This window comes from Leuciscus leuciscus (genome assembly GCF_965113295.1).
Source record: "Leuciscus leuciscus genome assembly, chromosome: 15".
Classification (NCBI taxonomy): Eukaryota; Metazoa; Chordata; class Actinopteri; order Cypriniformes; family Leuciscidae; genus Leuciscus; species Leuciscus leuciscus.
The window spans coordinates 36,052,106-36,079,655 of record NC_138739.1 but is presented as its reverse complement, the minus strand read 5'-3'; the positions used below and the strand labels follow the sequence as shown (position 1 = coordinate 36,079,655).

The 27,550-nt window shown below is 38.0% G+C and overlaps 3 protein-coding genes across 6 annotated transcripts in view; 2 read left to right on the top strand and 1 right to left on the bottom strand.

Annotated features, from left to right (window-relative positions):
- The window catches only part of LOC309475170 (semaphorin-3D), a 58,856-nt gene extending 53,555 nt beyond the window's left edge, over positions 1 to 5,301 (top strand). For both annotated transcript variants that reach the window (XM_082137825.1, XM_082137824.1), the window contains exons 14-19: positions 352 to 440; positions 1,363 to 1,404; positions 1,537 to 1,694; positions 1,882 to 1,946; positions 3,187 to 3,320; positions 3,435 to 5,301. In XM_082137825.1, the coding sequence (XP_081993951.1) occupies positions 352 to 440; positions 1,363 to 1,404; positions 1,537 to 1,694; positions 1,882 to 1,946; positions 3,187 to 3,320; positions 3,435 to 3,848 (902 nt within the window). In that variant the 3' untranslated portion in view covers positions 3,849 to 5,301. The remainder of the gene's footprint in view (positions 1 to 351; positions 441 to 1,362; positions 1,405 to 1,536; positions 1,695 to 1,881; positions 1,947 to 3,186; positions 3,321 to 3,434) is intronic.
- A 3,789-nt stretch (positions 5,302 to 9,090) lies between these two features.
- On the bottom strand, positions 9,091 to 10,811 carry LOC309475227 (uncharacterized protein). The gene is made up of 4 exons (XM_082137952.1): positions 10,722 to 10,811; positions 10,288 to 10,623; positions 9,756 to 9,917; positions 9,091 to 9,625 (listed from the first exon to the last, which is right to left on the bottom strand). The coding sequence occupies exons 1-4, from the start codon at positions 10,747 to 10,749 to the stop codon at positions 9,570 to 9,572; spliced, it is 582 nt and encodes a 193-aa protein (XP_081994078.1). The 5' UTR covers positions 10,750 to 10,811; the 3' UTR covers positions 9,091 to 9,569.
- Positions 10,812 to 15,000: 4,189 nt separating this feature from the next.
- On the top strand, positions 15,001 to 19,550 carry LOC309475230 (V-set domain-containing T-cell activation inhibitor 1-like). Of its 3 annotated transcripts, XM_082137956.1 has the most exons (6): positions 15,001 to 15,095; positions 15,189 to 15,685; positions 17,904 to 17,950; positions 18,057 to 18,380; positions 18,506 to 18,613; positions 18,714 to 19,550. In XM_082137956.1, exons 2-5 carry the CDS (start codon positions 15,651 to 15,653, stop codon positions 18,604 to 18,606), a joined length of 507 nt encoding a protein of 168 aa, XP_081994082.1. In that variant the 5' UTR covers positions 15,001 to 15,095; positions 15,189 to 15,650; the 3' UTR covers positions 18,607 to 18,613; positions 18,714 to 19,550. The 3 variants fall into 3 exon arrangements, 2 of the variants coding, with proteins under 2 accessions (XP_081994082.1, XP_081994081.1); XM_082137955.1 differs by lacking the exons at positions 15,001 to 15,095; positions 15,189 to 15,685 and adding an exon at positions 16,931 to 17,672; XR_014197555.1 differs by lacking the exons at positions 15,001 to 15,095; positions 15,189 to 15,685 and adding an exon at positions 17,679 to 17,789.
- The last annotated feature ends 8,000 nt before the right edge of the window (positions 19,551 to 27,550 follow it).

Genomic DNA, 27,550 nt, shown 5'->3' with positions numbered 1-27,550 from the left:
ACACTGTGCAGGACTAGAACAGTGCAACAGCTGCCAGCCCTCAGGGGGCTGGATAAATACACACGCCAAAAGCCAGTGCTCACTTACCATGGTAACTAAGGAAGGGTGCATTATGGGATATATTTAAAGGTTAAGGTTAATGTGAATATCTGTCCATCTATCCATCTATCCATCTATCTATCTATCTATCTATCTATCTATCTATCTATCTATCTATCTATCTATCTAACTATCTATCTATCTATCTGTCTATCTATCTATCTGTCTATCTGTCTGTCTGTCTGTCTGTCTGTCTGTCTGTCTGTTTGTCTGTCTGTGAAATCTCACACAGTTAATCTTCTGTATCTCCAGATGATGGCAAAGTAATAAAGGTGGTCTCTGTACCTAAAGAGAACTGGGAAACTGAAGAAATCATTCTAGAGGAGTTGAATGTCTTCAAGGTAATTGAATAAGATCTAATTCTCTCTCTCTCTCTTTCTCTCTCCTCTGCTGGTTTGTCATGCCATCTGCTGGACTCCCTCATGACCCCTGACCCTGGGCTCTTATTGGTTGTTGTTTTCATGTCAAGCACTTCCCAAACAAAAATAACTCCTAAAGAAGAAAAACAGATTGCTCTAAGATTTCCCATGGCTGTCTACTTAAGTGACCAAACCCAGGGACAGGAGAGGCAACGTTAACTCAGAAATATTGATTTGTATTGAAACTGATATTCTGATACTGAATACTGATTTATCTATAACTTAAGACAATGAGGAATGTGTCAGTTTTGCTCTGTGGATGGAGGGAATGTAAGCAATCAAAAGTCAACTGGTTAAATATGATATTCCTGGAGAATTTCTGTAGTATAATGATGGATTTTTAATAGCATTTAGCTTAGAGTTATCATTTCTTAAAAATATATGTAGTCCATGCCACTCATGTGCTATATGTTAAGTATTCTATAGTCAGACAATAACTTTGTGTGAGGAATTTACTATTTAAATTATTCACTGAATCCCACTGCATCCCTCAAATCTCATTTGTTTTTGACCAAACACAAAGAATTGGTATGTACATTATGAATAGCTAGTATGTCAAGTATCAGTCAAACCTATCAGGAGATATATGATAGCAGACATTGCCCACCAGCATCCCACCAGCCATTTGGAGAGCCAGAGTCGTTTTAAGAGTCAAGGCTCATTTGCTTCTGTATATGAAAGAGAAACGAACCAATGGAGCAGAAAGCTTTAAAACATTCACAAGGGCCTGTTATGATGAGCTGCTCTTATTCAGCGCCAACAATGCGTGTCGTCCCCCACTTTGTTCGGGAGTTGATTCATTTTGTGTGTTGACATTTTCTTCCTCTCTTTTTTCGTTCTGTAGACTCCGACCCCAATACTGAGCATGGAGCTCTCCACCAAGAGGGTAAGTGGACGTGTTTGGTGGGTGGTCACTAAATAATGCTATAAGGACTTAGCTTTAACAACATTATGAGCTTCATGATTCTGCTTTCAAACCTACCGCATATCCTCATTTTTTATTTGATTTCTTCTCTAGCAAGTGCTGTTTGTAAGCAGTGATGAGGGTATCGTCCAGCTGCCTGTGCAGAGATGTGATCTCTATGGTAAAGCGTGTGTAGACTGCTGTTTAGCTCGAGACCCATACTGCGCTTGGGACGGCTCCTCTTGTACTAACTACTTCCCCAGCAACAAAAGGTACTACTTATTCTACTAGTTGACATGTAGTTACAAAGTTATTTACAGTTAGTTGAATGTCTAAAGTGGACTATTGAAATAAAGTGAAAGCTGACCTAAATAATAATATTGAAAACCAGAAAACCTTTGAAATAATGCATCTGAGGGTTGGGTCCTAAGGCGGCTAATATCCTCTTGTGGTCCGCAGGCGCGCCCGGAGACAGGATGTGAGGTATGGAGACCCCTGGAGCCAGTGTCAGGACATGAGAGACGGTAATAAATCACACTGTGTTCACGACTCTTCACCATCAGGTTGTATATGATATTGCCCAGTCCTGGAAAAAAAGAATGCACACTACTCCCTCTAGTGTGCATAATGGATACTAACACATGCTAAGATGTGTGCACCAGTTCAATATGAAATACAAACTGATTCTGTTTACTTTCTTAATGCAAGTTTTTGCTGGTACTGTGACAAATTATTAAAACATGTTCCAAAGAAATAAAAAAATAAAAATCTTTTATGAAGCTAAATACCCTGATATACTCACAGTTAATTTTTTTTTTTAATTTGAGCGGTGTTTAGATGAATATGTAAATATGCTGCACGCATTCCTCTCAATAACAAAATAAATGCAACAAAAATTACAGGGAATTTTTACATCTCCACATCAAAAAGAGGCGAAACTTTTGGGAAAGTTCGCTTTGGCCAAACAAACTTTCATTTGGCCTGATTTTGTTCGAAATTATGTCACCCCAGTTTACTCTTTAATTTCGCTGGAAGTATATCAGGCCTTACAAATTTTTCATACACTTTTTGTTATATTGGTTGAAACTCTCTTCACATCCTGATAGCAAACAATAACAGAAGTGGTTTAAAATTTTAAACATATATTCTGTGGAAGTCTCAGGACCAAAATATTTTCGTGTTCTACCTGCCTGTCAGCATATGTATTTCCATACCTCCGCGCACCTGCTCGCGCAGACATCACACGTCATCAGTGCTTTCTGTAAGGCTATGCGGGTTGTAGACAGACGTCAGTCACCGAGCACCACAAACAAACAGCAGCTGCCTATTACAGTTCCTCCTGAACCAAAACAACAAGCTTATGCTGCGTTCATGTCATGCCATAACCGTAATTACGAGATGGCAACCCGTGACGTTCTACTCAGAGCTGTTCACATCCTAAGACTCGGATTTATGCGTTTCTGTCAACACTATCAATGCTGAAATTAATCTGCAGCAGTCAGGTGGTACAACTTTGTCTGTAATTTGTTTACTTTCATTATTATTGTACTCTAATGTGCTTTGAGACATGAGATAGTTTAGCGTCTCTCGTCTTTTGACGCTTTGCATACTTTGCTGTGTGCGTTCATGAGTTTTGAAGGAGGCGTGGCTTTGGAGATGCTCTGAAAGGAGGGAGGGATCTTATGCTTTCAAAGCTAGCTCACTTTTGCTAGCCTCTCAGAAATTGCCTACCCTGCCTTTAAAAGTGTCCATTCCTCTCTGCAGGTTCAGAGCAGCCTGAACTGAAGACGGTATACGGCGTGGAGACGAACTCAACCTTCCTGGAATGTGTCCCACGTTCACCACAAGCCACAATCAAGTGGATAATTCAGCCAAACAACAACCAGAACAGCAAAGAGGTCAGTCCACATCCTGTTATTAGAGAAGATTTCATCGTAAACATCTGTAAACTGATAAGTGGATACACACTTAACTCACTTCTACACTAACACAAACCCCTTTCTGTATCTCAGTTGTTTCCAGGTGAAGAAAACCTCATCCACATGCAACGTGGGCTTCTCATCCAGCAGCTAACGTCTGCTAACGCTGGCCTGTACTTCTGCGTAGCCTACGAACACTCGTTCTCCCGCACGCTAGCCCGCTACGAGCTACACGTCATCCCCCAGAACAACATGTCGAGAGCGCAGAACACCCAAGCCGGAAATTACGCAGCCTCACCGCGAAGCTTAAAGGAACTACATCTCATGGGAGTTAGCGGGCTAACGGCTGACGAGTACTGTGAACATCTTTGGTACCGTGAAAAACGGCGACAGCAAAAACTTCGCACGCTAAAGTGGAAGCAGGTGTCTGAAAACCGTAAAGCACGAGTAAGGCGACAAAATCCACCCTACGAGCCTCTAGACAGAGGTGAAACTGCAGACTTTTGATGAAAAGGAGAGTGTCTTTATCTGGACAATTAGCATCTTGTTTGTAGCTTAATGGCTACAAAGGCTACTTCCAACTAGCTGCAACCACCAATTGCTACTAGCACAACAACAAAAGGCTACAGACCTTGAGAACTGTATTATTCTTCATTAAGTCCTCTCTTAAGTTTAATTTTGTAGCCTGTGCTAGTGTTAGCATGTAGCTTTAACACAGTATAACCAAACAGCCAGTAGCTGTGCAACTATGAATTTGTGCAATCTGGCATCGAGCTAAACACATTTTGCATTCATTTTCTGTAATATTTTCATTGTATTTCTGACGTTTGTCCACCTTCTTGAAAGACAAGCATCTATGCTAAATGCTAGATATGCTTGGAAAGCTAATACTGAAAATGGACAATCTAACACGCTGCCCTAACGGCAGTGCAAAGATGAACTGACTTATCTTGCTTTCACTAGGCATGTAGATTAAATAGGTCTGTATATCATTGTATTGATATTATATTTGGACTCTTCATAGTCAAATGTACAAATTTGTAGTTTGTTCTGACAACAGCAGGTGCCTCCATGTTCAGAGGAAGTTTGCCCAGGATGAACCCTCCATGTTTCCTTCCTTTTCAAGAACAATCTCTTCTGCTCTTTCCTGAGAACATCCATGAGTAAATATTGTGTTTGTTTTATGACTTCTATGCATGTCATTTTGTAAAGAAAAGCTCTCCACAACAGCTCAGCTCGTCTCTCGTGTGTACAGTTGTCTAAAATGTGTTCGTGTGTCGGAGCATCTGGGAATGGTTAATAGATGATGGCCTCCATGGATTCATCAAAGGGCTTTTTTAATTCTTTTGACTGGCCATGAAAATGACTTCCAGGATCCTCAGGCCTTTGTTCTTTTCTTCCACATCTGAATGAAAAGATGTCATTGGCTCATGGTGGAATCTAAAAGTAGGTTCATTGTTGATTGGTTAAAGTGGTGAGTTAGTTAAAGCTAAATGTTTTCATGTTCGTTGATTGAATAACAGAGCTCACATGTTGGGTTACTCGAGTTAATGTACGTATCATGTATTGTCATAAAAATGGTCATTGAGAATATATATTCTGGCTATACACCTATCAGAAGAACCATTTTTTTTATCTATGAATTTTTATCTCTAGATTTTATTGAGCACAAAAGTGTATTTCTGTGATAGTGGTTGCTATATATTTAAATTCCTAATACATGATTTAATAACCGTACACTCTACTATTCAAAAGTTTGGGTTTATTAAGTTCATATATACTTTTCTTCAGCCAGAATAATTAAATGAATTAAAAGTTTTAAAAGAATTCTATATTTCAAATAAATGCAGTTCTTTTGAATTTTTTATTTCTAATGTATCACGGTTTCCACAAAAACATTAAGACGCACAACTGTTTCAACACTGATAATAATAGTAATAAATGTTTCATGAGGATCAAATCATCGAGTTATTTCTGAAGGATCATGTGACACTGAAGACTGGAGTAATGATGCTGAAAATTATCATAGAAATAAATTACAATTTTAAATATATTCAAATATATTTAAAAATGTTAATAATATTTCACAACATTACTATTTTACTATAGTAAAGTATATACCCATTTTTAACGGTGTATTTTTGTTTAATGTAACAGCATTTTTTAACTTTTGAATGGATATGTATGTATGTATATCAATATGATGGCAGTTACCAGCAACTGCGTATGTGGCCTCTGGGTATTAATACCTATGATCATCTATGAAATACTTCATACAGAAACTATTTTTAAACCCTTGCAGCATTTTTTTTTTTTTTTTTTTTTGAGGTGAAGAAAATGGTGATGACTATGAAACTCAAGGCCAAGGTGAAAACATTTGGTAAATTCACACATCCTGCTGTGGGTGAGACTTTGTGGTTCATTGTTTGTGGTGCAAAGCAAGTGAAACATTTTACTGAGCTTGCCTCAACTTTAATTATAAAGAAATGTTACACCACAAGTATTGTTTACACCAAGTTATTTAGCCAGTTGTGGCAAAACAACTAACTAACACATTCGTTCAAGAGATAAATAAGGTGCACAACTGAAATGTAATGTTTAGAAATGAATAACTGAAGTATTAATCACACTTTGGCCTAATGTATCAGTGTTTGGGTTGAGTCTTGGGGCTGTTCAGGATCCATAATTTGAAACTGCTAGAGGTCCATGTCTTGAGGTGGTTGTGGATGTTCGTTTCTGCAATCAACAAAAACTTATATTCTTTTTAACCCTCAATTCTATCCATTTTTAAGGAGCGGCTATATCATTTGTTTAGCTTAGTCAAAATGAACAAACAAAGGAAAGGCTGCCGCTGCTGCAAGAAAGTTTGGCTGCAGGAAACTACAAATGCTGCCACGTTTATCTGTGAATATAAATGAAGTGAAATGAAGTATGAAGAAGTCAAGTGATTGGAGCTTTTTGAAGCACTGAATCAATTGAACCAATACGTAAAATGATTCACTGTCTCAAAGCGCTCGAAACACCACATGCTGGCGGCACCTGCTGGTCAGAACAGTGTAATGCAACGAAAACACAGTGGGGTAAGATGAGCCAGTTGGTAAGTTGACTCACCCCATTTATCTCGGCAACTGTATACTTTTATTGTCATGTGACCATATATTTTGGAACCACCCATTATTTCTGCCAGACTGTGAAAAGGAGAAGCACATGGGAGGAGTGGAAGGCACCCATTTACTTAAAAACTGTTTTGGGCTTTTTTCTCTTATATTGAGGACCACATGAGTAAAAAAGAAAAGTAAAAAAAAGGCTCATCTTACCCCACTCTCCCCTAATGATGCATGTATAAATTGCCTTTTACAAGCCTATTGCAAATGTTTTCATGAAAATGTAATCTTTAAAATGTAATTACAAATAATGAAAGACCATTAAATATGAAGGTTATTTTTCTGTTTTACTCTAAGCGCGTTTATCCGTTACAGCAGGATGGATTCTGATTGGCTGTACATTTTTATCATTCATTAGCTGGATAAAATCGTTCTGAATATATTTTCTCTGTGCCGTTATCATTATCGTTGTGGTGTGAACTCTGATATGCTTTAATGTTGAGAACGATTTTTTAGATCTATCTTTATCGTTATCTGCTGCATACTTGATGTGAATGGGCCTTTAGGCGATTAGGCAGGCTGTGGGACTTGGCAAATTAGGTCAATTCTAAGAAATTAAGTGTCTTTTTCCTTTTTTCATTATACACGCTTTTGCCACAATCAAAGATAAATAGCTGGGATGGAAAAGAGCACTTGCTATTTCTCAATCATCTTTAATATTAAGCATTTTATGTACTGATTCCATTTATATTTATATTCCAAAATATTTGTAGCGGCAAGAAAAAAACGATTGTTGCCCACATCAGTGTTTCCCAACAATAGGTCCCCTTTTAAAAAATGGGCACTCGTTTATGCATTCACCAGTTCAATGGCATCTATTATTATTGTATGTCTATTCTAACCATAGTTTAAAGCGGTATAACATAATAACTTAGCAAGTTTGATACAAGCTTCAAACCACTGATTCAAAATGTGGCTCCTGTGGTTTGGTTACCTTGGTTCCAGAGTATGTTTAAAGGGGTCATGAACTGGAAATATATATATAGTTGTCTGAGGTCAATTTATGACGCTCGCTTGGTTTTTACACTCAAAAACATCAAAATGAATAAGTAATAGCTGGCTATTTTCTACCCTGGTTTTGAGCCTAGCTCCTGAAACTCTTGGTTCGCTGTGCCTGGTGTCAAGAAAAACTTTTATTGGATTAACAAGGAAGTTTTCAGTTCTGAAACTTAGAGGATATTCTTATAGTATGATGACCTCTTATATGTCAAAAGCTCAAGGAAAATTTGATTTCTCTAAGTTTGTTTATTAGTTACCGTAATGTTTGTTGTTTAGTTCCTGTTTAGTATCCTCACAGTACAGAATGAGTCAAAATTCTGGTGGCTGGTAATAAACCACCGGCTGGACGATGTTAGTAGTTATATTTCGTAACAAGACCAAAATCGGTACACAAATCGGTTGGAAAACCAATTTTTGTAACACGGTAAATGATTTCTGTTGTTTTCACACTAATATTACTGTATACAGTAATATAAGAATGTAAATGTACCTTGAAATGCAATGCAAGTCGCTTTGGATTTATGCGTATATGTAAATGTGAAATGTATTCTCAACAATTCCCTACTGTAGAATCTGAGTACAGTTACTGTAGATTTTGTCATTTTCACATAATTATTAATTTCCTATTGTATAAACTGTTTACAGTATGTTACTATAGATTTTCAGAAAATATTAACCTACTGTTTGTTGCCGAATTTTCATTTTATGTTGAATTTAAGTTATGTCTAGTTAATCTCTAAATTAAATTTGAAAGAGTAAAGAGTTTTTAAAAAGTAAGGGTTGCACAGAACATTTCTCATGTCTCACTGGTCAAAGAGGTCTGAATGTGGTCAGACTATATTGGTCTCTGACGATGTATACCCTTAAATCCACTTGATAGGGTGATGAGAAAAAAAGAGTGATAAAAGCACAAACAATTAAACACACCTGCGAGTCTCGAGTCTTGACAGGGGCATAGTTTGTGGGGGGGTTGGGGGGAAGATAAACCCCCCAATATTTATACCATGATCACATGAAACGGAGGCATCAGGAGGCATACCCAAACTTCAACCCCCCCAATGTGCAAACCAAATCTACGCCCTTGAGTCTTGACATCCTGCCTTGATAAAGCTGAAAGTTTGTGGTTTGACATTTGCATAGTGCAAAGCCAGTGGAACAATGCACTGAGCTTGCCTCAACACTTTATGACAAAGCTACTCCAAAGCATTGTTAGTCCCAGGTATTATATGTTGCAAATCTTGTGCAAATCTTGTGTGACTTCTCTGAAACAAATATTGTTGCATTGGTCTGTAAAAGCCTGTGATTTCTAACCCAGCTACAGTAAAACATCCGTGGCCACTAAAAAAACATTTGTGGAAATCCAGCATAGTTAACCACAATATGAAACAGTTCATATATTGTTACATAAATGTTGTTCTAAAACTATAGAAAAATGATAAGACTAAGAGTCGTCACTGCTTGAAGACATTTCAACTACAAATGTGATTTTTACAACAGATCTATGACTTTTAAGTCTTTGTGTTCAGTTTATTTAAACAAAATATTCATGATGAAACCTGAAACAAAACGCAAAGCCATATGTACAGTAATATTCAAGTGATTTTATTATGATGACGTTAGCGAAAGCTTAATGGCATGGCAATTCAAATTCGAAAATAGAGAGCATTTACTCGATATGTTGAAAATACATAGGTTAATGCAGCGTCATTTCTCAGCACTCCTGATAAGCATTTGACCATTTATGGTCGTTATTAAAAGATATTATTCACAGTCACCGAGAAAGCAGTAGCAGATACTTTCCGTGCAGAGAAGGAGCGGAAACTCTTTTGAAAGCAAAAGGCGAGTGTTTTTTGTGGCTGCTTAGTAACAGCAAGCCGACTTGCAATGGTAAAGAAACAGCTTTACTTCTCCGTAAACGATACCTTACAGTAAATAGGAGGATATTGAGAGATAAAGGGAAACGTCCGTGATAGTGATATTTATATTTGTAGAGAGTTGTCCCGACACCGGGTCACACGTCGTGAAACAGGGACGTCTGGACACTTGAAACTGCCGTAGGTCCATTTCATGAGGTCGTTTGCTGCTTCCAAAAACACTTTAGGCCTATCATTACCAAGAATGCTAAAAAATAAATAAATAAATCACACATTAAGATCTAGCCTACTGGAAAAGAACATTATGCCTATATTCATTATTTTTTACAGAGTTTAAGATTTACATTTAATTCTAATATTTTCGAAAACCAACTTACCGATCAACCCAATGACTAGAATAGCACTGTTCAGACCAAATATGACAGTAACATTCTGCCACCACGTCGGCTCATCATCATCATCATCATCATCATGCTGCTCCACTACTGTGCGATTCTGACACTGTGGGTTTACTGTAGATTCTGTGGGTTGAGTCGGGTCTGGAAAGAAAAAGTGTTCAAATTTCAAGCGTACGCACACCCAACCTAAATCATCTTTCCACACCCCTGTCAATATATAGGCTACAAATGTTTGTGAATATGCAAATGTGTATTATTATAATGTTAGTTGGAATAACATAATATATGTATAGTAGTCAACCTTTTGAAGTGGATCAAAAAAGTTAATCAAAGTTGTCCGATAAGACAAGAACGGCTATTGTTCAAAATTCATGTATAACTTTGATGAAAGGTTTTGATCCACTTCAAATGTTGACATAATATAAACAGGCTATATTAAATGTAGTGTAGGCCTATATATAATAGGATATATATATAATTTACATGTAGTGTGTAGGATACATTCACTTACTAATGATGTGTAGTCTGGTGCCATTGCTGAATTTCACAGTTGTTTCTGTGTCCATGCAGTAATAATAAACTCCTAACTCTTCAATGGTGATGTTATTTATGAACAGATGATGTGCAGATTTAACTGAATATTTGTGCCTGAAGGTATTTTTGTAGTAAAATTCTGTTGGTGGGTTTAAGAAGGAGTGTAATATCACAACCGGAGGATCTGGTAGATTCAGCAACAGCCATGTCACCTCTTTTGCATCATCAAGATCACAGTTTATCGTCACATTTTGACCCAAATCTGTTACTTGATCAGTTAAAGTTTCAGCAGTTTGACACAATATGAACAGATCTACGAGGAGAAAATTATTCAGGAGTATTTCACTTAAAATTTGTTCGTTATGACATGTCAAATGCATTTGAAAAGATTTTCATGTATAATAAACTCACAGAGGTGCAGCTTTAGGATCCTCAACATGATGTGGGCTGGTTCACACTGTTTTAGGTGAAGCCGGACCCCAGGGTTTTTAGGAGGGTTCTTTTAACCACATCAAGCTGAGGAAGTCAAAGCCCACACTCTAAATAAATAAAAGGCACAACAGTCCAGCAGGTGGCAATATTGTCCAAAAAACCCAACAGTTTAAATGAACAACAATGGCACAATATATATATATATATATACAAAATAATATATATACATACAGTGTATGTATATATATATATATATATATATATATATATATATACACACAGTGGGTACGGAAAGTATTCAGACCCCCTTACATTTTTCACTCTTTGTTATATTGCAGCCATTTGCTAAAATCATTTAAGTTCATTTTTTTCCTCATTATTGTACACACAGCACCCCATATTGACAGAAAAACTGAAACATCACATGGTCCTTAGTATTCAGACCCTTTGCTGTGACACTCATATATTTAACTCAGGTGCTGTCCATTTCTTCTGATCATCCTTGAGATGGTTCTACACCTTCATTTGAGTCCAGCTGTGTTTGATTATACTGATTGGACTTGATTAGGAAAGCCACACACCTGTCTATATAAGACCTTACAGCTCAAAGTGCATGTCAGAGCAAATGAGAATCATGAGGTCTAAAGGAACTGCCTGAAGAGCTCAGAGACATAATTGTGGCAAGGCACAGATCTGGCCAAGGTTACAAAAAAATTTCTGCTGCACTTAAGAGCACAGTGGCCTCCATAATCCTTAAATGGAAGACGCTTGGGACGACCAGGACCCTTCCTAGAGTTGGCCGTCCGGCCAAACTGAGCTATCGGGGGAGATAGAGCCTTGGTGAGAGAGGTAAAGAAGAACCCAAAGATCACTGTGGCTGAGCTCCAGAGATGCAGTCGGGAGATGGGAGAAAGTTGTAGTAAGTCAACCATCACTGCAGCCATCCACCAGTCGGGGCTTTATGGCAGAGTGGCCCGACGGAAGCCTCTCCTCAGTGCAAGACACATGAAAGCACACCTGAAGGACTCCCAAGATGGTGATAAATAAGATTCTCTGGTCTGATGAGACCAAGATAGAACTTTTTGGCCTTAATTCTAAGCGGTATGTGTGGAGAAAACCAGGCACTGCTCATCACCTGTCCAATACAGTCTCAACAGTGAAGCATGGTGGTGGCAGCATCATGCTGTGGGGGTGTTTTTCAGCTGCAGGGACAGGACGACTGGTTGCAATCGAGGGAAAGATGAATGCGGCCAAGTACAGGGATATCCTGGACGAAAACCTTCTCCAGAGTGCTCTGGACCTCAGACTGGGCCGAAGGTTCACCTTCCAACAAGACAATGACCCTAAGCACACAGCTAAAATAACGAAGGAGTGGCTTCACAACAACTCCGTGACTGTTCTTGAATGGCCCAGCCAGAGCCCTGACTTAAACCCAATTGAGCATCTCTTGAGAGACCTGAAAATGGCTGTCCACCAACGTTTACCATCCAACCTGACAGAACTGGAGAGGATCTGCAAGGAGGAATGGCAGAGGATACCCAAATCCAGGTGTGAAAAACTTGTTGCATCTTTCCCAAAAAGACTCATGGCTGTATTAGATCAAAAGGGTGCTTCTACTAAATACTGAGCAAAGGGTCTGAATACTTAGGACCATGTGGTATTTCAGTTTTTCTTTTTTAATAAATGTGCAAAAATGTCAACAATTCTGTGTGTTTCTGTCAATATGAGGTGCTGTGTGTACAATGAGGAAAAAAAAAGAACTTAAATGATTTTAGCAAATGGCTGCAATATAACAAAGAGTGAAAAATGTAAGGGGGTCTGAATACTTTCCGTACCCACTGTATATATATATGTATGTATGGGAGGAGGATATAGCAGGAATTTGGGTACGTCTGCATAAACGAAGAAGGGAAGGAACCATAATCTCGATAGATTTAGGTTCAGATATCCTACAGCACTAAAACAACTTTAGGGTAACATGATACATTTGTAATAAGGAAGAATGTGTATGTAATGATGTTCTCAAATATTGTAATGAAAGAAAGTTAATGATTTAACGTTAAGAATAGTAAGATGGATAATGAGCTGACAAACATTCAGAAAAACAAATGAAAGGGATGAGTGTTTTTCATTTTCAATATTTGAAGGCAACAGAATTAAATAAAACTAGAGCAGGAAGTAGGCCTATTTGTACAAAGAATAGAATTGTTTGATCCCAATCCAAACTAACATACCTTTCATCGTATGATATCCGACACAAGACATCAGAAAAAGAAACCAGACAGAAACATAGTGTTGGCTCAGATCCGGCCGGATTTGGGCCGACATTGTTGGAACTTAGTTCTAGGAACTAGCCACCAGGATGGTTCCCCGAGAACTAATGGTTCCCATAGGAACGTTTTCCTGGTTGCATTCGCACCACCAGTAGGAACTCTGAAGTGATGTAAGCCGCGCTTGTTGTTGTGACTTTTATTTTGACGGCGCTGAGAATGCCAGAGCCTGAGCTAACAAACAGTGCTCACATTCTCCATGTTCATAGTTTATGATCAGTCTAGCAGTTATATATGTCTATATGTTATTAGATAGAACTATTATACATATAAGTAGACAGTAAATGAAAAGTTATAAGCGTATGCCGTGTGGTTGATATCCAGTGTTGCCAGCTGAGCAGACATACATAATCATGTTTCGCTTGGTCCCCTCAAAGTCGCGTTGGATTTTCTCCTCAGCGTAAAAAAGTTAAGAGGCCCGTCTATCACTGTTTTCCATGTCCGTAGAGTTAGTTTCTGGAGTATAACTATAATCTGTGTGTTTACACAGCCTTTTAAAAAATGGCGGGTGCTGGTGTTTCATGTGCGTTCGGCCAATCAGCGCATACTAATGTCACGGATAGTTTCTATAGTGCTAGTTGGTTTAGACCCGACTCTGAAGTAGGAGCTAAATTAGTTCCTCCAAAAGGAGTTCCTAGCTAAAATCGTTCCTAGTTCCTGCGGTGCGAACACGCCAAAAACCGTGAACTTCGATCCGCCAATAGTTCTAGGAACTATGAAAAGGTTCCTCCGGTGCGAAAGCCCCTTATGCTGAAGGTTCCCAGATTAGCTTTTTAGAGAAATTGTATCATCTCATCAGGGGTGCGTTTCCCGTACAACGACATAACTCGCTGCCTTACTAGCACAGTACGATGCATCGTTGAAGAAATCAACTAGCTAGTCACGACTCATATTGTCGAAAAAGTGTTCGTTCAACCACGTTGGTTAATGGTGTCACGCACCTGTTGGAGTAATAGCCTAACTACTTTTAATGAATCTGTTTGAGATCTAATTAATAGGCTACTAGATGTTTTTATATAAATTACGGACATGGCATCTGAGGACTATTTCTCATTATTTTCAGTTATTTTGCTTTATTTCCAGATTCAATCATAGGCTCGTTCTTGCGTACTAGAGAGTACTTGACAAACTATAAGGCATAATGACATTTGTATGTATTCTAAATAAAAGATACAGATTGTACTGAATGTCAGCTTGCTTATTTGACTTAAGATAAGTGGTTATTGACTCCACATGTCATGCAAACACGAAACTCTGCTTCTAACCTCAGGTCGAGAGCTGTCGTTCAAAACACACAACTTTGCGATTCTGTTTGCGAATGTTCGTTGGAACTATTATTAATTATAGTTGGCTAATGATGCTTTTGGGAAACACCCCAGAGCGTTTTTTTGTAGAACCACAAGTTAATAAAGAATCTGTAATGGCAGTTTTCTTGATGTAGAAAAAGCACGTTTGGAAAGATGGGTTAGTTAAATATGACAGGAACAGCAGATAGAACAATTGTGTACATTTATTCAAGTGAAGATTGAAACAGCTTGTCAGGAAGTTTTATTGTAGATATTAAGACTCCTCAGATCAATCTCAGTCCACATTATTTTAAAATTATGTTTTTACTAGGGTGATATTGGACAATCATTGATAAAAGAGCCTTGCAGGGCAATGAATATTAACTGGGCTAAAAAATCTTATAATGGAAATAAAGTTCAAGAAACGGTTGAAAAATAATCATATTTGGATTCAAGATTTCATTGGAAAAAAATAAAAACGGCAATGAGGTGGTACACAAATATGGGCAAAGGAGAACAAGTAGAAGTCTTTAGGTTTCTGAGTGTGTGGTATGAACGATCTGCAGTTATGAATATTGATATGATTAGATCATAGGGCACTGTCACCTCACAACAAGAATAGTTTCCATAGTTTACAGGAAGTGGACAGTGAATCTGGAGAAGCTGGATGGGAAGGAGGAGCTGTGGAAAAGCTTTCACTCTCTTAGAATCACTCGGTGGACAAGATTGTAACAAAGGTTAGTCCCAAAGATTTTCAGAGCGGTGCACCTATTTGATGCTTTTAATTGGAAATTATGAGTAATAATGAGTGAGATGTTTTTATGTGCCAGGATTTACTTCACAGAACTGAAGATGACCGCTTCCAAATGGTCCACGGCAACTGGTTTTGGAGGTTGAAGATATTTCTGAGAGTCTATAGACCTTATGCGCCAGAGAAACAACGGCGCCGCCGCCATCTTTAGAATATTGTCTTTTAACTTCCGTTTTTGCGGTCGCTCTGTATATTTCTATGGCATTGCTGTCCAGGAGTAATTCGCTTTTGAAGTGGATTTACTTAATGTAAAGTTAACGAAAGTTATCATGAGGATTGTAATGTTTAAAGCAGATGTCTTAACAAATGTCAGTCGACTGGGAAGATTTTAAAACGAGCCGTTCATTAATAAACACGCAAAATCGCTGTGAAAATACAGACCGAAAGTGAAAAGACAACGAGCACGGCGCTGAAAAGTGGCGGGGGTACATAAGGTCTATAGACTACATTCTGTTACAAACAACAAGTCATTGTTTCCAGCATGGAATTCTGCCAAAAATCAGGAAATGTCAGGAGGTAGGCTAACATATTTTGTTTCAACATAGGCCAACTAATCTACAATTAACCTATTACATAAATATGGATGTAAATTTAAATGCCAATTATAAAATGTTGGCCAAACATACACACTTTATAATATCTTTTATTTTTTTAGATGAATTAGAACAACAAGCCAAGCTCTTACTGAAGCTTTTGTGTCTTGTTTCAAAAGGATGACTAATAATTAGATTAATAATGATACAAATTATATGATGATATGTTCAAAACAGCTGTTACATGGATTGTGAATGCTGTTTTCTTTTAGTTTACTTGGACATCATAAATGTGTAAAGATGTTGAGGACTCAGTGAAAGAACATGTATAAGTGTATTGCAGGGATGTACAGTGTGTTCTGTCTGCAACACTATAGCCACTGTGGAGGAAGATAGGGGAAAAAAAGACAGTTTAAATTGAAAACTGAAGCATTTATCTTAGGCCCTGTTTACTCCTGGTATTAAGATGTGTTTTTATTGTTCTGATCAGAAGTGGTTAACTGACACAGAGAGGGACGAATTAATGAAGCCATGTTAGACTTTACCTAATGAGCGAGTGGAAATGGAAAGATCATAATCTGTGTTTTGGCACAACATAGCCAAATTGGAATGGATTATTTTGGTGAACTTTCTCAAAAGACAACACTCTGGCGTTAGGCAAGTGGGCGGCGAGTACCCGGCTAACAGAAATATGTTCTAAGAATGCTTACGTTTCCAATAAGTCATGAAAATTTAATTTCTGAATGTTCTCTGACCGTTCAAAGGGTACATTTTTTTCTACATTTAAATTTTTTTTGTGGCTGTTTGAAAGCATTTTTAAAAAATGTATTAGACCACCGTTTACGCCTGTATTTAAAGGTGGGATTAGTAGTTTTTGAAATATGCTGTTTGGATGTTAGTCAGTCCGACACCAACAACAAACGTGTCAGACAATTAGCATTTGGGGGGCGTATGATGGAAGACGAGAGACAATGCAATATTATCGGAGATTTGAACTGAAGAAAGACTGCAGAAATAGAGATGAGACACAATACAAAAAAGAAAAGCTCTGAAGAAATCACTGGAAAATAAAGGGTTATGTCTGGGCAAGAGCTTTAGGGCCCATGTTAATATTAGAAAAGCTGGATATCCAGCGCTGGAGGGAGCGAAGCGGGAAGGCCTGAAAACAGACACGGAGGTTGCTTTGATTCGCTCCACACGTGAGTCACACTGGGTTTGAGTGTCATTGTGTGTCTGGAGTGGCTGAGCCACTCCAGCAAACTCTTGTTTGTAATTACCATTGTGTAGTGTACGTTCATTTTTTGTGCTTCCTTGTCATTCGTTCATCATCTGCGCTTTATTTTTCATGAAGCATTACTCTGTTGTGCTTCTGTATAAACAAACATGCACTCCTGGGCTGCGTTCCAGTCCACTTTTAGACACTCGCTTGCGAACTTCCCTAAGCGCTTCCCCTCGGGGGAATCCCTGCCGCCATTTTGAAGTGCGTTCCGCTTCGTGAAGTGGACGAGGGAAGTTTATATGGACAGACCTTCGTTCCCTCGATTTTGACCAAGGGAGCGAGTCTACTTCATAGTGTACACTTCAGGCACCTATATGTCCCACAATGCAGTACGATTGTGATGTCACCACAGATCTCATCTAATCACCACCACAACAAACAACTCTATGATATATTAATTCTATTTTGTTTTATTTAAAACAACCCAAACACACCTATAAACATGTGGATGCTGCATTAAACATTCTTAAAGGGAAAAATAAATAAATAAATAGCTGATTCCAAGTGATCAAGGGCTTAGGACGTTCCAATTCAGCCCATTGCAGTTTCCGCCAGTAGTGGGCACTCATGCAACGTAAGCAATGACGTAGATCCGAGTGAACGAGACGGAGGGAAGTTAGCGAGTGAAGGGCATGACAATTTTGGACTGGAATGCAGCTCTGGATTGCGTGCGTAACGGAGGACAGCTAGTGTGAGTCGCGCGGACGACTGCTAGTGAATGCGGTGTTAGTGCACTCGACTCGCTTGCAGGGGGATCGGGGTTCGAGAGCGACTCGGAGCGGGGCGGTTAGGATTGGAGTGTGAAGGGGTGTGTTTGTTTGGGTTGATTTCAAATATCAACATTGGCCAACACCATATTTCAAAAACGACTTATCCCACCTTTAATGTCGTCTGTATTTAAAATCTTTTTCTGTGTTTACAGACGGGGGTTATTTTATTTCCTGCTTGTGTTTCTTTTTATAAATGAAGGTGAGTGCTAAAATGAACAATTATTTCAGAAGCAAATTTCTACTTTTCTTGTCTGCTAATTCATATATATATATATTTTTTTTATATAACCTCTCTCCGTTTTCAGTGTCTCTGCAGGAGCTCGTTGAGGGATTTATCGGAGGCTCTGCTGTTTTACAGTGTTCGTCTGAAAAACTTGAACTTAAACTTGAAGACATCAGTGTGCATTGGAGACACAACAGCCTGAGTGTTTATGACATTATTGAGGGTAAAGACTCTGTAAAAGCACAGGATCCAGCATACAAGAACAGAACTGAAACCTTCCCTGAGGAGTATCTGAATGGAAACTTCTCACTCAAACTCAACGATCTTCAACACAATGACGCAGGAAAGTACACGTGCTTCATCACACAGGATTCAGTGATAAAATCCGTCCAGCTTTTGATTAAAGGTGTGTAAAACCAAATGATTGGCAAAAATGTTCACACCCTATCACAACATACATTCTACCATAGAAACATAAAAGGATACATAGTGTGTTTATCACTGAACTTTTGTAATTGTTTTGTCTTTCAGAGAGAAAAATGAAAATGCACAGTACAAATGAAGGATCAAACCAAAAACCAGAGACGATTGTAATGATCATTTCCACTCTGTGTATTGGCATTATATTTTAATTGAGCTGTAAGTACATTTAGCAATGTTAACAGCGTGATCAACATGTACTTCATATTGTAAGTAGGTGACACAACCTCTAATTAAATATTGTTACAATGTTTTACAGAACACCCAACAGGGTTAAAGAGTTTCTTTCCATTGCTGACTTCCAGTTCGCATGACTCAACGTGAACTGACAGATTCCTGGAAACAGCTGGATGGCTTCAGTATATATTACTCTATTATTACTCTCTTATTTCTTAGCTCATATAAACATTTTGTGTAGTTGTGCAAACACTAGCATGAATTGAATGTGTAAAAGATCTCTTATAGTGCCTGTCTTGTTGAAGGTGGACGGGAGTGATGATTTGTGCTTGTGTTCACTTACTTCGCTTGTCATTGATACAAAATTACAACTTGGATCACATACGAAATGCCAATACAATGTTTAATGTGAACCAATTCCCAGGCCACATGTGATATACATGAAGTACAACTTATGTTTCATAAAGTGATATAATGTGAATATACCAATGTACTCTACTGATAACCACTAGTTTTCACCAGTTCATCATAAATGGCCTGTCTGTAAGAAATCGACAGACAAAACACACAAAACTAAAATAATGAAGAAACAACAACAATAACAACACTGTAATGTGCATAATCGATAACTAAAATAAGCACTGAACTATCCCGACAGACTTCTGTAATTGTCATTTCACTGTTTTCACCATTTATTATCTCTCATTATCTCTCTATATTTACTAATTCCTTAATAATCATATATTCAAAAGTATGCAGTGTTAACAAATGATTCAGATATAAGGGAATGTCTCCATTTCATGTTTTTTTTTTTAACATCACAGGATTATGTTATGATTCTCTATGCATATTCTGGCTGGATTTCACAATAAAAAAAAAACTGTGTTCAAGATTCAACACATGCCTTATGCAGAATTTTTTTTATCCCTGTGAAGTCTTATTTTTATGAATGTGTGTGTGACGGAGGAGGTGGAACAATCTCCAATCATCAGTGTTTTACTGTGGTCTTATTCATAATTTACCTTGTGGTCTCATTCAGGATGTTATCATTTGAACATTGAATTGCGGTTTGCACTTTGATACTTCCTGAATGTTATTGGTGCAGGAACCTGTAGGGGGAGCGCTCCTCTTATCTATAGGCCCACACAAATGTGTGTGTTGTTTTATTTTATTCGTACTGTATAGTACAGCACTACTCACAGAACTTTCTGCAGATCATCACACATTTTTTAGCATTTACAGTAGTGTGATGCTAACAGACAGAAATTAGCAGATTTCAGACACTTTCATTCAATAACAAAACATGGTTTATTTTGTAAAAAAAAAGAATTAGTTGCACTTACAATACTATATTCATGCCAGGCCAGTAGATGGCGATATCACTTTGTAAAGAAACACTATGCGCCGATAGACCTTATGTAGCCCCGCCCCTTTTCAGCGCTGCGCTCGTTGTCTTTTGTCTTCCAGTCTGTATTTTCACAGCAATCTTACGTATTTATGAATGAACGGCTCGTTTTAAAATCTTCCCGGTCATTTGTTAATACATCTGGTTTAAACATTACAACGCTCAAGATAACTTCCGTTAACTTTACAATAAGTAAATCCACTTCACCAGCTAATTACTCCTCCTTTGAAATGCCGCCCCTTTTATCTCCCACGGGAGTTTTCGGTAATGTTCCTGTGTGGTGTTTACATACATCCGCGGGCGGACATTTCTGCTGCCTTGAGTGAATTAAGTGACATTGTACACAAATTTGAGAACTCCCATGTTAATGCCGTGGCTATAGTAGCTGGTGATTTTAATAAGTGTAATTTTAAAACCGTTTTTCCCAACTACTATCAGCATGTTCATCCAACAAGGGGAGCACATATCCTGGATCACTGTTACAGTAATGTAAAATCTGCTTATCAATCTAGTCTCAGACCAGCCTTTGGAAAATCAGATCACTCTTCTGTGCTACTTCTTCCTACATATATACAGAGGAGTAAACAATCAAAACCTTCGTCATGTATTGTTCAGTGCTGGACGAAGGAGAATGAAGTGAAACTACAGGGATGCTTTGATGCTACTGATTGGTCTGTGTTCCATTCAGAAAACTTGGATGAGTATTGTGATGCAGTGACTGGGTACATCGACTTCTGCATTGATTGCTGTGTTCCAAAAAAGGTAATAAAACGGCATGCTAGTCAGAACCCGTGGTACAATGCGGATGTAAATAGGAAAATACAACAGCGGGCCGTGGCTTTTAAATCTGGTAATGCTGCTGCTTATAAGTTGTCCAGATACTCTTTGGAGCGGTCTATTAAAGCTGCTAAACGAGCCTATGGAGCTAAGATAGAGGGACATTTCATGGAGGCGGACCCTCAACGTATGTGGCAAGGGTTAAATTCTATCACCGCTTGGAAACCTAAAGGAGGATCCATCATTAATGTTGATCCATCCTTGCCAAACGAACTAAATGAGTTTTATTGTCGTTTTGAAATTGGATATGTTGAACCTGTTGTTTTTCCGGCTTGTAATGAGCAGAGTTTTACCATCATTCAGGAGGATGTCCAGAGGATCTTGTCCAGGACGAAGGTTAGGACGGCACCTGGTCCGGATTGTATTCCTCCTCGTGTCCTTAAACTGTGCTCCGAGCAACTTGCTCCTGTTCTGACTGATCTTTTTAACATGTCACTTGGGAAGTGCACTGTTCCAGTTAGCTTTAAAAGATCAATTATAATTCCAGTGCCCAAGAAGACACCTGTGACGTGTTTGAATGACTATCGGCCAGTGGCCCTCACATCTGTCTTGATGAAAACCTTTGAGCGGTTGGTGCTGGACTTTGTCAGAGATCAAATCCCTGTGTCTGTGGACCCACTACAATTTGCATATAGGAAAAACAGAAGTGTTGAGGATGCCATTTCCTTTGCTTTGAATTCTGTCTACAAGCATCTAGATGCACATAAATCATATGCTAGAATGCTATTTATTGACTATAGTTCAGCTTTTAATTCAATGGTCCCAACAAAGCTCTTTCACAAATTGAAATGTCTTGGACTCGATGATGCCATTTGTAAATGGATTTTCAATTTCCTCACTTGTCGACCACAAAGGGTCAAAATTAATGGCTGTATTTCAGATGAGCTGTATGTTAGCACCGGTTCACCGCAGGGGTGTATCTTGAGCCCCCTACTGTTCACATTGTATACTCATGACCTTGTAGCATCCAATGATAATAATGTGATAATCAAATATGCCGATGATACAACTATCATTGGGCTGATTAGTTCAAACGATGAATCTCAGTATCGCGAGGAGGTGGAGAATGTTGTTCAATGGAGTAAAAAAAACAACTTGCTTTTGAACACTTCAAAAACGTGTGAACTTGTTATTGATTTTTGTCACAATAGGAATCAGTTGCCTATTACTATCCATGATTCTGATGTGCAGATTATTGAGAAATGTAAATTCTTGGGTGTGACTCTTTCTCATGACTTGAACTGGAGCTCTAATACGACTAACATTGCTAAGAAAGCGAGACAGCGCCTCTTCTTTTTACGTAGGCTTCGAGAGTTTACTCAAAATACTAAGATTCTTCTGAATTTTTACTATTGTGTAATTGAGAGTGTCCTAACTAGTTGTATTACTTTGTGGTTTGGTAATCTCACCCTGAAAGAGAAGAAGGCTTTGAACAAAGTGGTTCGCTCAGCCAGCAGGATCATTGGCTGCACTTTGCCGCTCCTGGAGGTTACATATAAAGCTAGACTCTTGAATCGAGCTTTAAAACTTGTTAATGATGCCTCAGGCCATCCTGCAGGGGCCTTCTTTGAGATGCTTCCCTCAGGGAGAAGGTATCGCTCTGTTAAATGTTCTACTGATCGCCATTTAAATAGTTTCTTTCCCCAAGCTGTAATTATTTTAAACAAAGCCCTTTAAATTAGGCACTTTAAATGTATGTGTGGTTTTTATTTTACAGCATTTTACTATTGAGTTTTTATGTGGCACCTGCTTGTCTGTTTTATGTTATGTCCTCTTATGTGTTTGACATTGTACCTTGAGCTTCTTGCACATCTTTTCCAATGTGGTTTTACACTGCAAATGGCTAATAAAGTGAACTGTGACAGCGATGCCATAGAGATATACAGAGCGAGCGCAAAAACGGAAGTTCAAAGACATTATTCTAAAGATGACGGCGCCCTCGTTTCTCTGGCGCATAAGGTCTATAGACTGAATATGTAATACACATGCGCATGACATCACCATTTTCTTAAAGGAGAACTATGCTGTTTTTTTTAGATTAATTTACCTTAACTGAATTTACCCTTGCAAATTTCAAGTATCATGTTATATCAGGTCTCACGATGTAACAAATTGCTTTACGGCACTGCACACATACATTTATATGCCAGCCTTCTGTGTATCATACATACCTCAGTGGACATGGCTCTGTGCGTTCGCTGGCTTCTTTGAAAACAAATGCTCATGAGAAGATGGGAGAGTCGCCAACTTGTTTTTATGACAGTGTTGTCAAATATCTATTCCGAAGCTGTAGGGGGAGCTCTATAGAGAAACCTGCGAGCAAAAGTGAAATTGCCAAAACTGCATAGCGCGCTATGCATTGCACTGCGTTTTTGTAGTTTACAAATAGATTATAATGATATCGTTTTCAAAAACTTGCATTTTGAAACCCGTTTTCAAAAGTTTGTGTTTTCAGGCCTCCAAAATGTGAATTCGTGTCCATAACTCAAATAATTTTTTTTTTTTTTTTTTTTGAAAATACCTCAGAGTGTATATAGAGAGACAAAGATTACAAGAAACAGTCCAGGTGGGTCTCCACAATATCAGTGTTTTCACTACACGATTATCGTGGCCAAAAGAAATCATGATAATGATATATTGCAATATTTATAGAAATCTAAAAAAAAAAAAAATTAAAAAAAATGTTATGCTTCCAGTCAAATTCATCTTTATTTTGTTTAGGGTTATCATTAACGAAAATTATTTTGTGGAAATAAAAATAGACCTAAGCAAACAATAGCCTTTAAAATGACTTAAAAAAATCGACATATATAATAAAAATTAGTTCAAATAAAGTATCAAAAACAAGAAATCATGTGATTTTATAGAACTTCCATTGCTGTGTGGTTTTGCCTGCATTACAGGATAAGAAATCTCTTTGGCCTTAGGATCTGTTTCTAACAGTTTTAATGACAAAATAAAGGTATAGATCCAATTCATTTGTATGGTACTGACAACATAGTTGTATATAATTAGTTTAATAATAAGGTAAAAAAATAAATAAATAAAAACTTAGGATAAATACTTAAAATTTTGCACAGCAAATTAACTTCACACTCTTTTTTATTGACCTATGACATGAAATTCAAATGATCTCATGGATGTGGTTGTTGTGGTTCACAGTCATAGTGGCACCAGCTGGCTGCAGTGAATGTGGCATATTCAATCGACTTTGACATAGTTCTTTTACATTTACCAGGCTTTAAATGTATATTGCCTGGCGTGCACCGTTACCCTGACTGGGCTTGGGCCCGTCATCACTGCTTGCAGCTATATTGAATTCCTGCTTTTCTTTTCATGAAGAGTAAAACCATTCATAATTGTATAATCTCTTTCTGTTTCAGTTTTATACAGGATTGATTTATTCACAGTAGTGTCAATTGTTCAGTGCTACTTTTATTTTCGAAATGAGTCTGGCTGAAACTCTCTTAATTAAACCAAAGTATAAAATCCCATTACAAGCTAATACACAGAAAATGTAACAGACAGATAACCTGTTGACCTTTACTGCAGTGCTGCTGTAACATCAACAGATTTGACGAATCAGCAACTATGGGCTGTTAATTCCATCATGAAAAAAGCCAAAGACATGAATTGCTCAAAATCTGTTTGTATTATTTCTAATTATATATATATATATATATATATTATTTATTTTTTGGAAAACTGACATTAAATTCTATTGACTCTAGTGTGGCACAATTTATATGCATTGTCCTAATCTGTCCAGGAATGAGAAATGGTGTTACAGATAACTAAGCTTAGCTTCTGTCCAATCTATTTCAATTAGCTGAGGGACTATTTAAAAAATAATCAGGTATCCATCTAGCATGTTGTACAACTAAAATGGACACTTTTTGCTTTTAAATTCCTGCCATCACCGAAAAAAAAAATGTTTTAACCTCTACTGATTTATCATCAAACTCAAGGTCTTTCTCAGGCTGTCAGTTGGTATAACTGGTTTAGATTTTCAAAGGAACAATATAAGAAAGTGATTTATGCTGTGGTATGTAAATGACAAGGAGCACTGCAAACACTAACAAAAGTGAAGGCTGTATTACAGGCTGTCAAATGTGGCACTGAGGTTATGAAATCAAGTGCATCTGCAGCAAGGTAAAAAATAAAAACGGAAAAAGTAATGATAATTTTTTGCCAGGACAATATCCAGTAACTTTACGGAAATTTCCGTTAACCCTTAAACCACAATCTAATGCAATGCATAATTGAAAATACAGGTAAAACACCTGTAAAAACCCAATATGGAAAATTCCATAGATAGATAGATAGATAGATGTCCTATGTTCATCTATAACTGTGTGGTTTGGGTCTGTCACCAAATCAGACAGCAGGAGACTACAACAGTTTGGACTGCAGAGAGGGTTATTGGTGTTCCCCTGCCCAGCCTCCAGGACCTGCACTCTTCCAGAGTGAAGAAGAGGGCAAGTAAAATCATCACAGACTCCACTCGTCCCGGCCACAAAATATTTGAACTGTTGCTGTCCGGACAGTGCGTCAGATCACTATCGGCACAGGAACAGTTTCTTCCCAAAAGCTATTTCCCTCTTGAACAGTTATATGCCTTCCAAGTGCAATACCCCACTTTTTTGTGCCATATTCTTATAAATGTATTTATTTACTCATATTATTATTCACAATACTGTAAATGTTTCATCACCTGTACATTTTTATTCTGACTAAACCTACACTGTTAAAAAAGTGTAATTTTACAGGTAACGGTCTGTATTATTATTATTATTTATTTTATTTTTATTTTTTCAGACCAATTTCAGTCCATCCTGTCCATAAAGTCATGATGACTTGCTGCCTAACACAATATACAGTGGAACACATGCAGATGGCCATAAATCTCTTAAAGTGATAGTTCACCCAAAAATGAAAATGTACATGTAAGTCAATGCTACGTCAACTGTCTGGTAACCCATTTTCTTAAAAATATCTTCTAGAAAGAAACTCGTACAGGGTTGAGTAAATGATGACAGAATTTAAATTTTGGGGTGAACTGTCCCTTTAATGACGGTTTGGTTTTTAAGCTTTGGCAGCCTCTGCTGGTAGATATCATAACTACACCATTATGTGGACAAAGATGAAGGAAAATGTTAAAGGGTTAGTTCACCCAAAAATGAAGATTCTGTCAGTAATTACTCACCCTCATGTTGTTCCAACCCCGTAAGACTTTCGTTCATCTTCAGAACACAAATTAAGATATTTTTGATGAAATCTGAGTGTCTTATGGACACTATAACTTGCTGGCCCAGAAAATGTATTAAATACATTGTTAATATAGTCCAAGTGACTCCAGTGGCTCAATCTTAAGTTTATAAAGCGACGGGAATACTTTTTGTGCGCAAAAACAAACATAAATAATGACTTTATTCCACTTTTCATTTCCTTCTCTCTGAGCCTCGAGTCTTTTCACGTAGTGTTTTAGCGCTGCACGTCTGTGTTGCACGTCACCACGTAGGCTCACTATTGGGCGACGCTAGTCATGTGTGTGATACGTGGTGACGTGCAACACAGACGCGCTACGCTATTACACTACGTGAAAAGACTCGAGGCTCAGAGAGAAGGAAATGAAAAGTGGAATAACGTCATTATTTATGTTTGTTTTTGCGCACAAAAAGTATTCTCGTCGCTTTATAAACTTAAGATTGAGCCACTGGAGTCACTTGGACTATATTAACAATGTCTTTAATACATTTTCTGGGCCAGCAAGTTATAGTGTCCATAAGCCTGTGGAGGAGTGAGACAGCGCTCAGATTTCATCAAAAATATCTTAATTTGTGTTCCGAAGATGAACGAAAGTCTTACGGGGTTGGAACAACATGAGGGTGAGTAATTACTGACAGAATTTTCATTTTTGGGTGAACTAACCCTTTAACAGATAGCTCTTTCCAGCTATTATAGACCTCTTTAAAATCACTTTGTGTAACAGCAAGTTTGACATGCTCTGTCTTTAAAAGGTGCACTAAGTAACTTTTTTACCTTAACCGAACAGCTTCGGAGTCATTGGAATAGTTATATGACTTTTTTCGGGTTGAATGGTGGTCGTCTCGCACCCCCCAAGCGCCTGTGAGCGGAAAAACCACCCTTGCAACTTTGAGCCGGCGGGCCGCGTCAGGAACTATCGCGTGATATCAGGTCTCGCGATGTAACGAATTGCTTTACGGCAAAAAAAAATCTGCTAAAATTCTGTCATTATTGCGCTCCCTCACGCTGTTCGAACCCGAATGAAGAAGACGTTTTAAAGAATGTCCCATCTGCTTTGATGTCGTTGATCTACTAGCCTCTGGTATCTGAGAGTCGCCAACTAGTTTTTCGACAGTGTTGTCAAATATCTATTCTGAGTAAGGGGGGCTCTATAGAGAAACCTGTGAGCAAAAAGCGAGAATACAGCGAAGAAATTCCCGAAACTGCATAGCCCTGCTTTAATATCAAAACACTTGCCGAATAAAAAGCAATGAAATATCTGAAGTCAGATGGCGATCTTCCACTCAAATCTATCACCACCATCTCTGCTGCAGGGTGCCTGAAAAGACATGATCTGTTACTTTAAAAGTCGACATGAAACAAAAGTTGCGATAGTATTTTCTGCCCCATTGTGACGTATATCTGAGTGA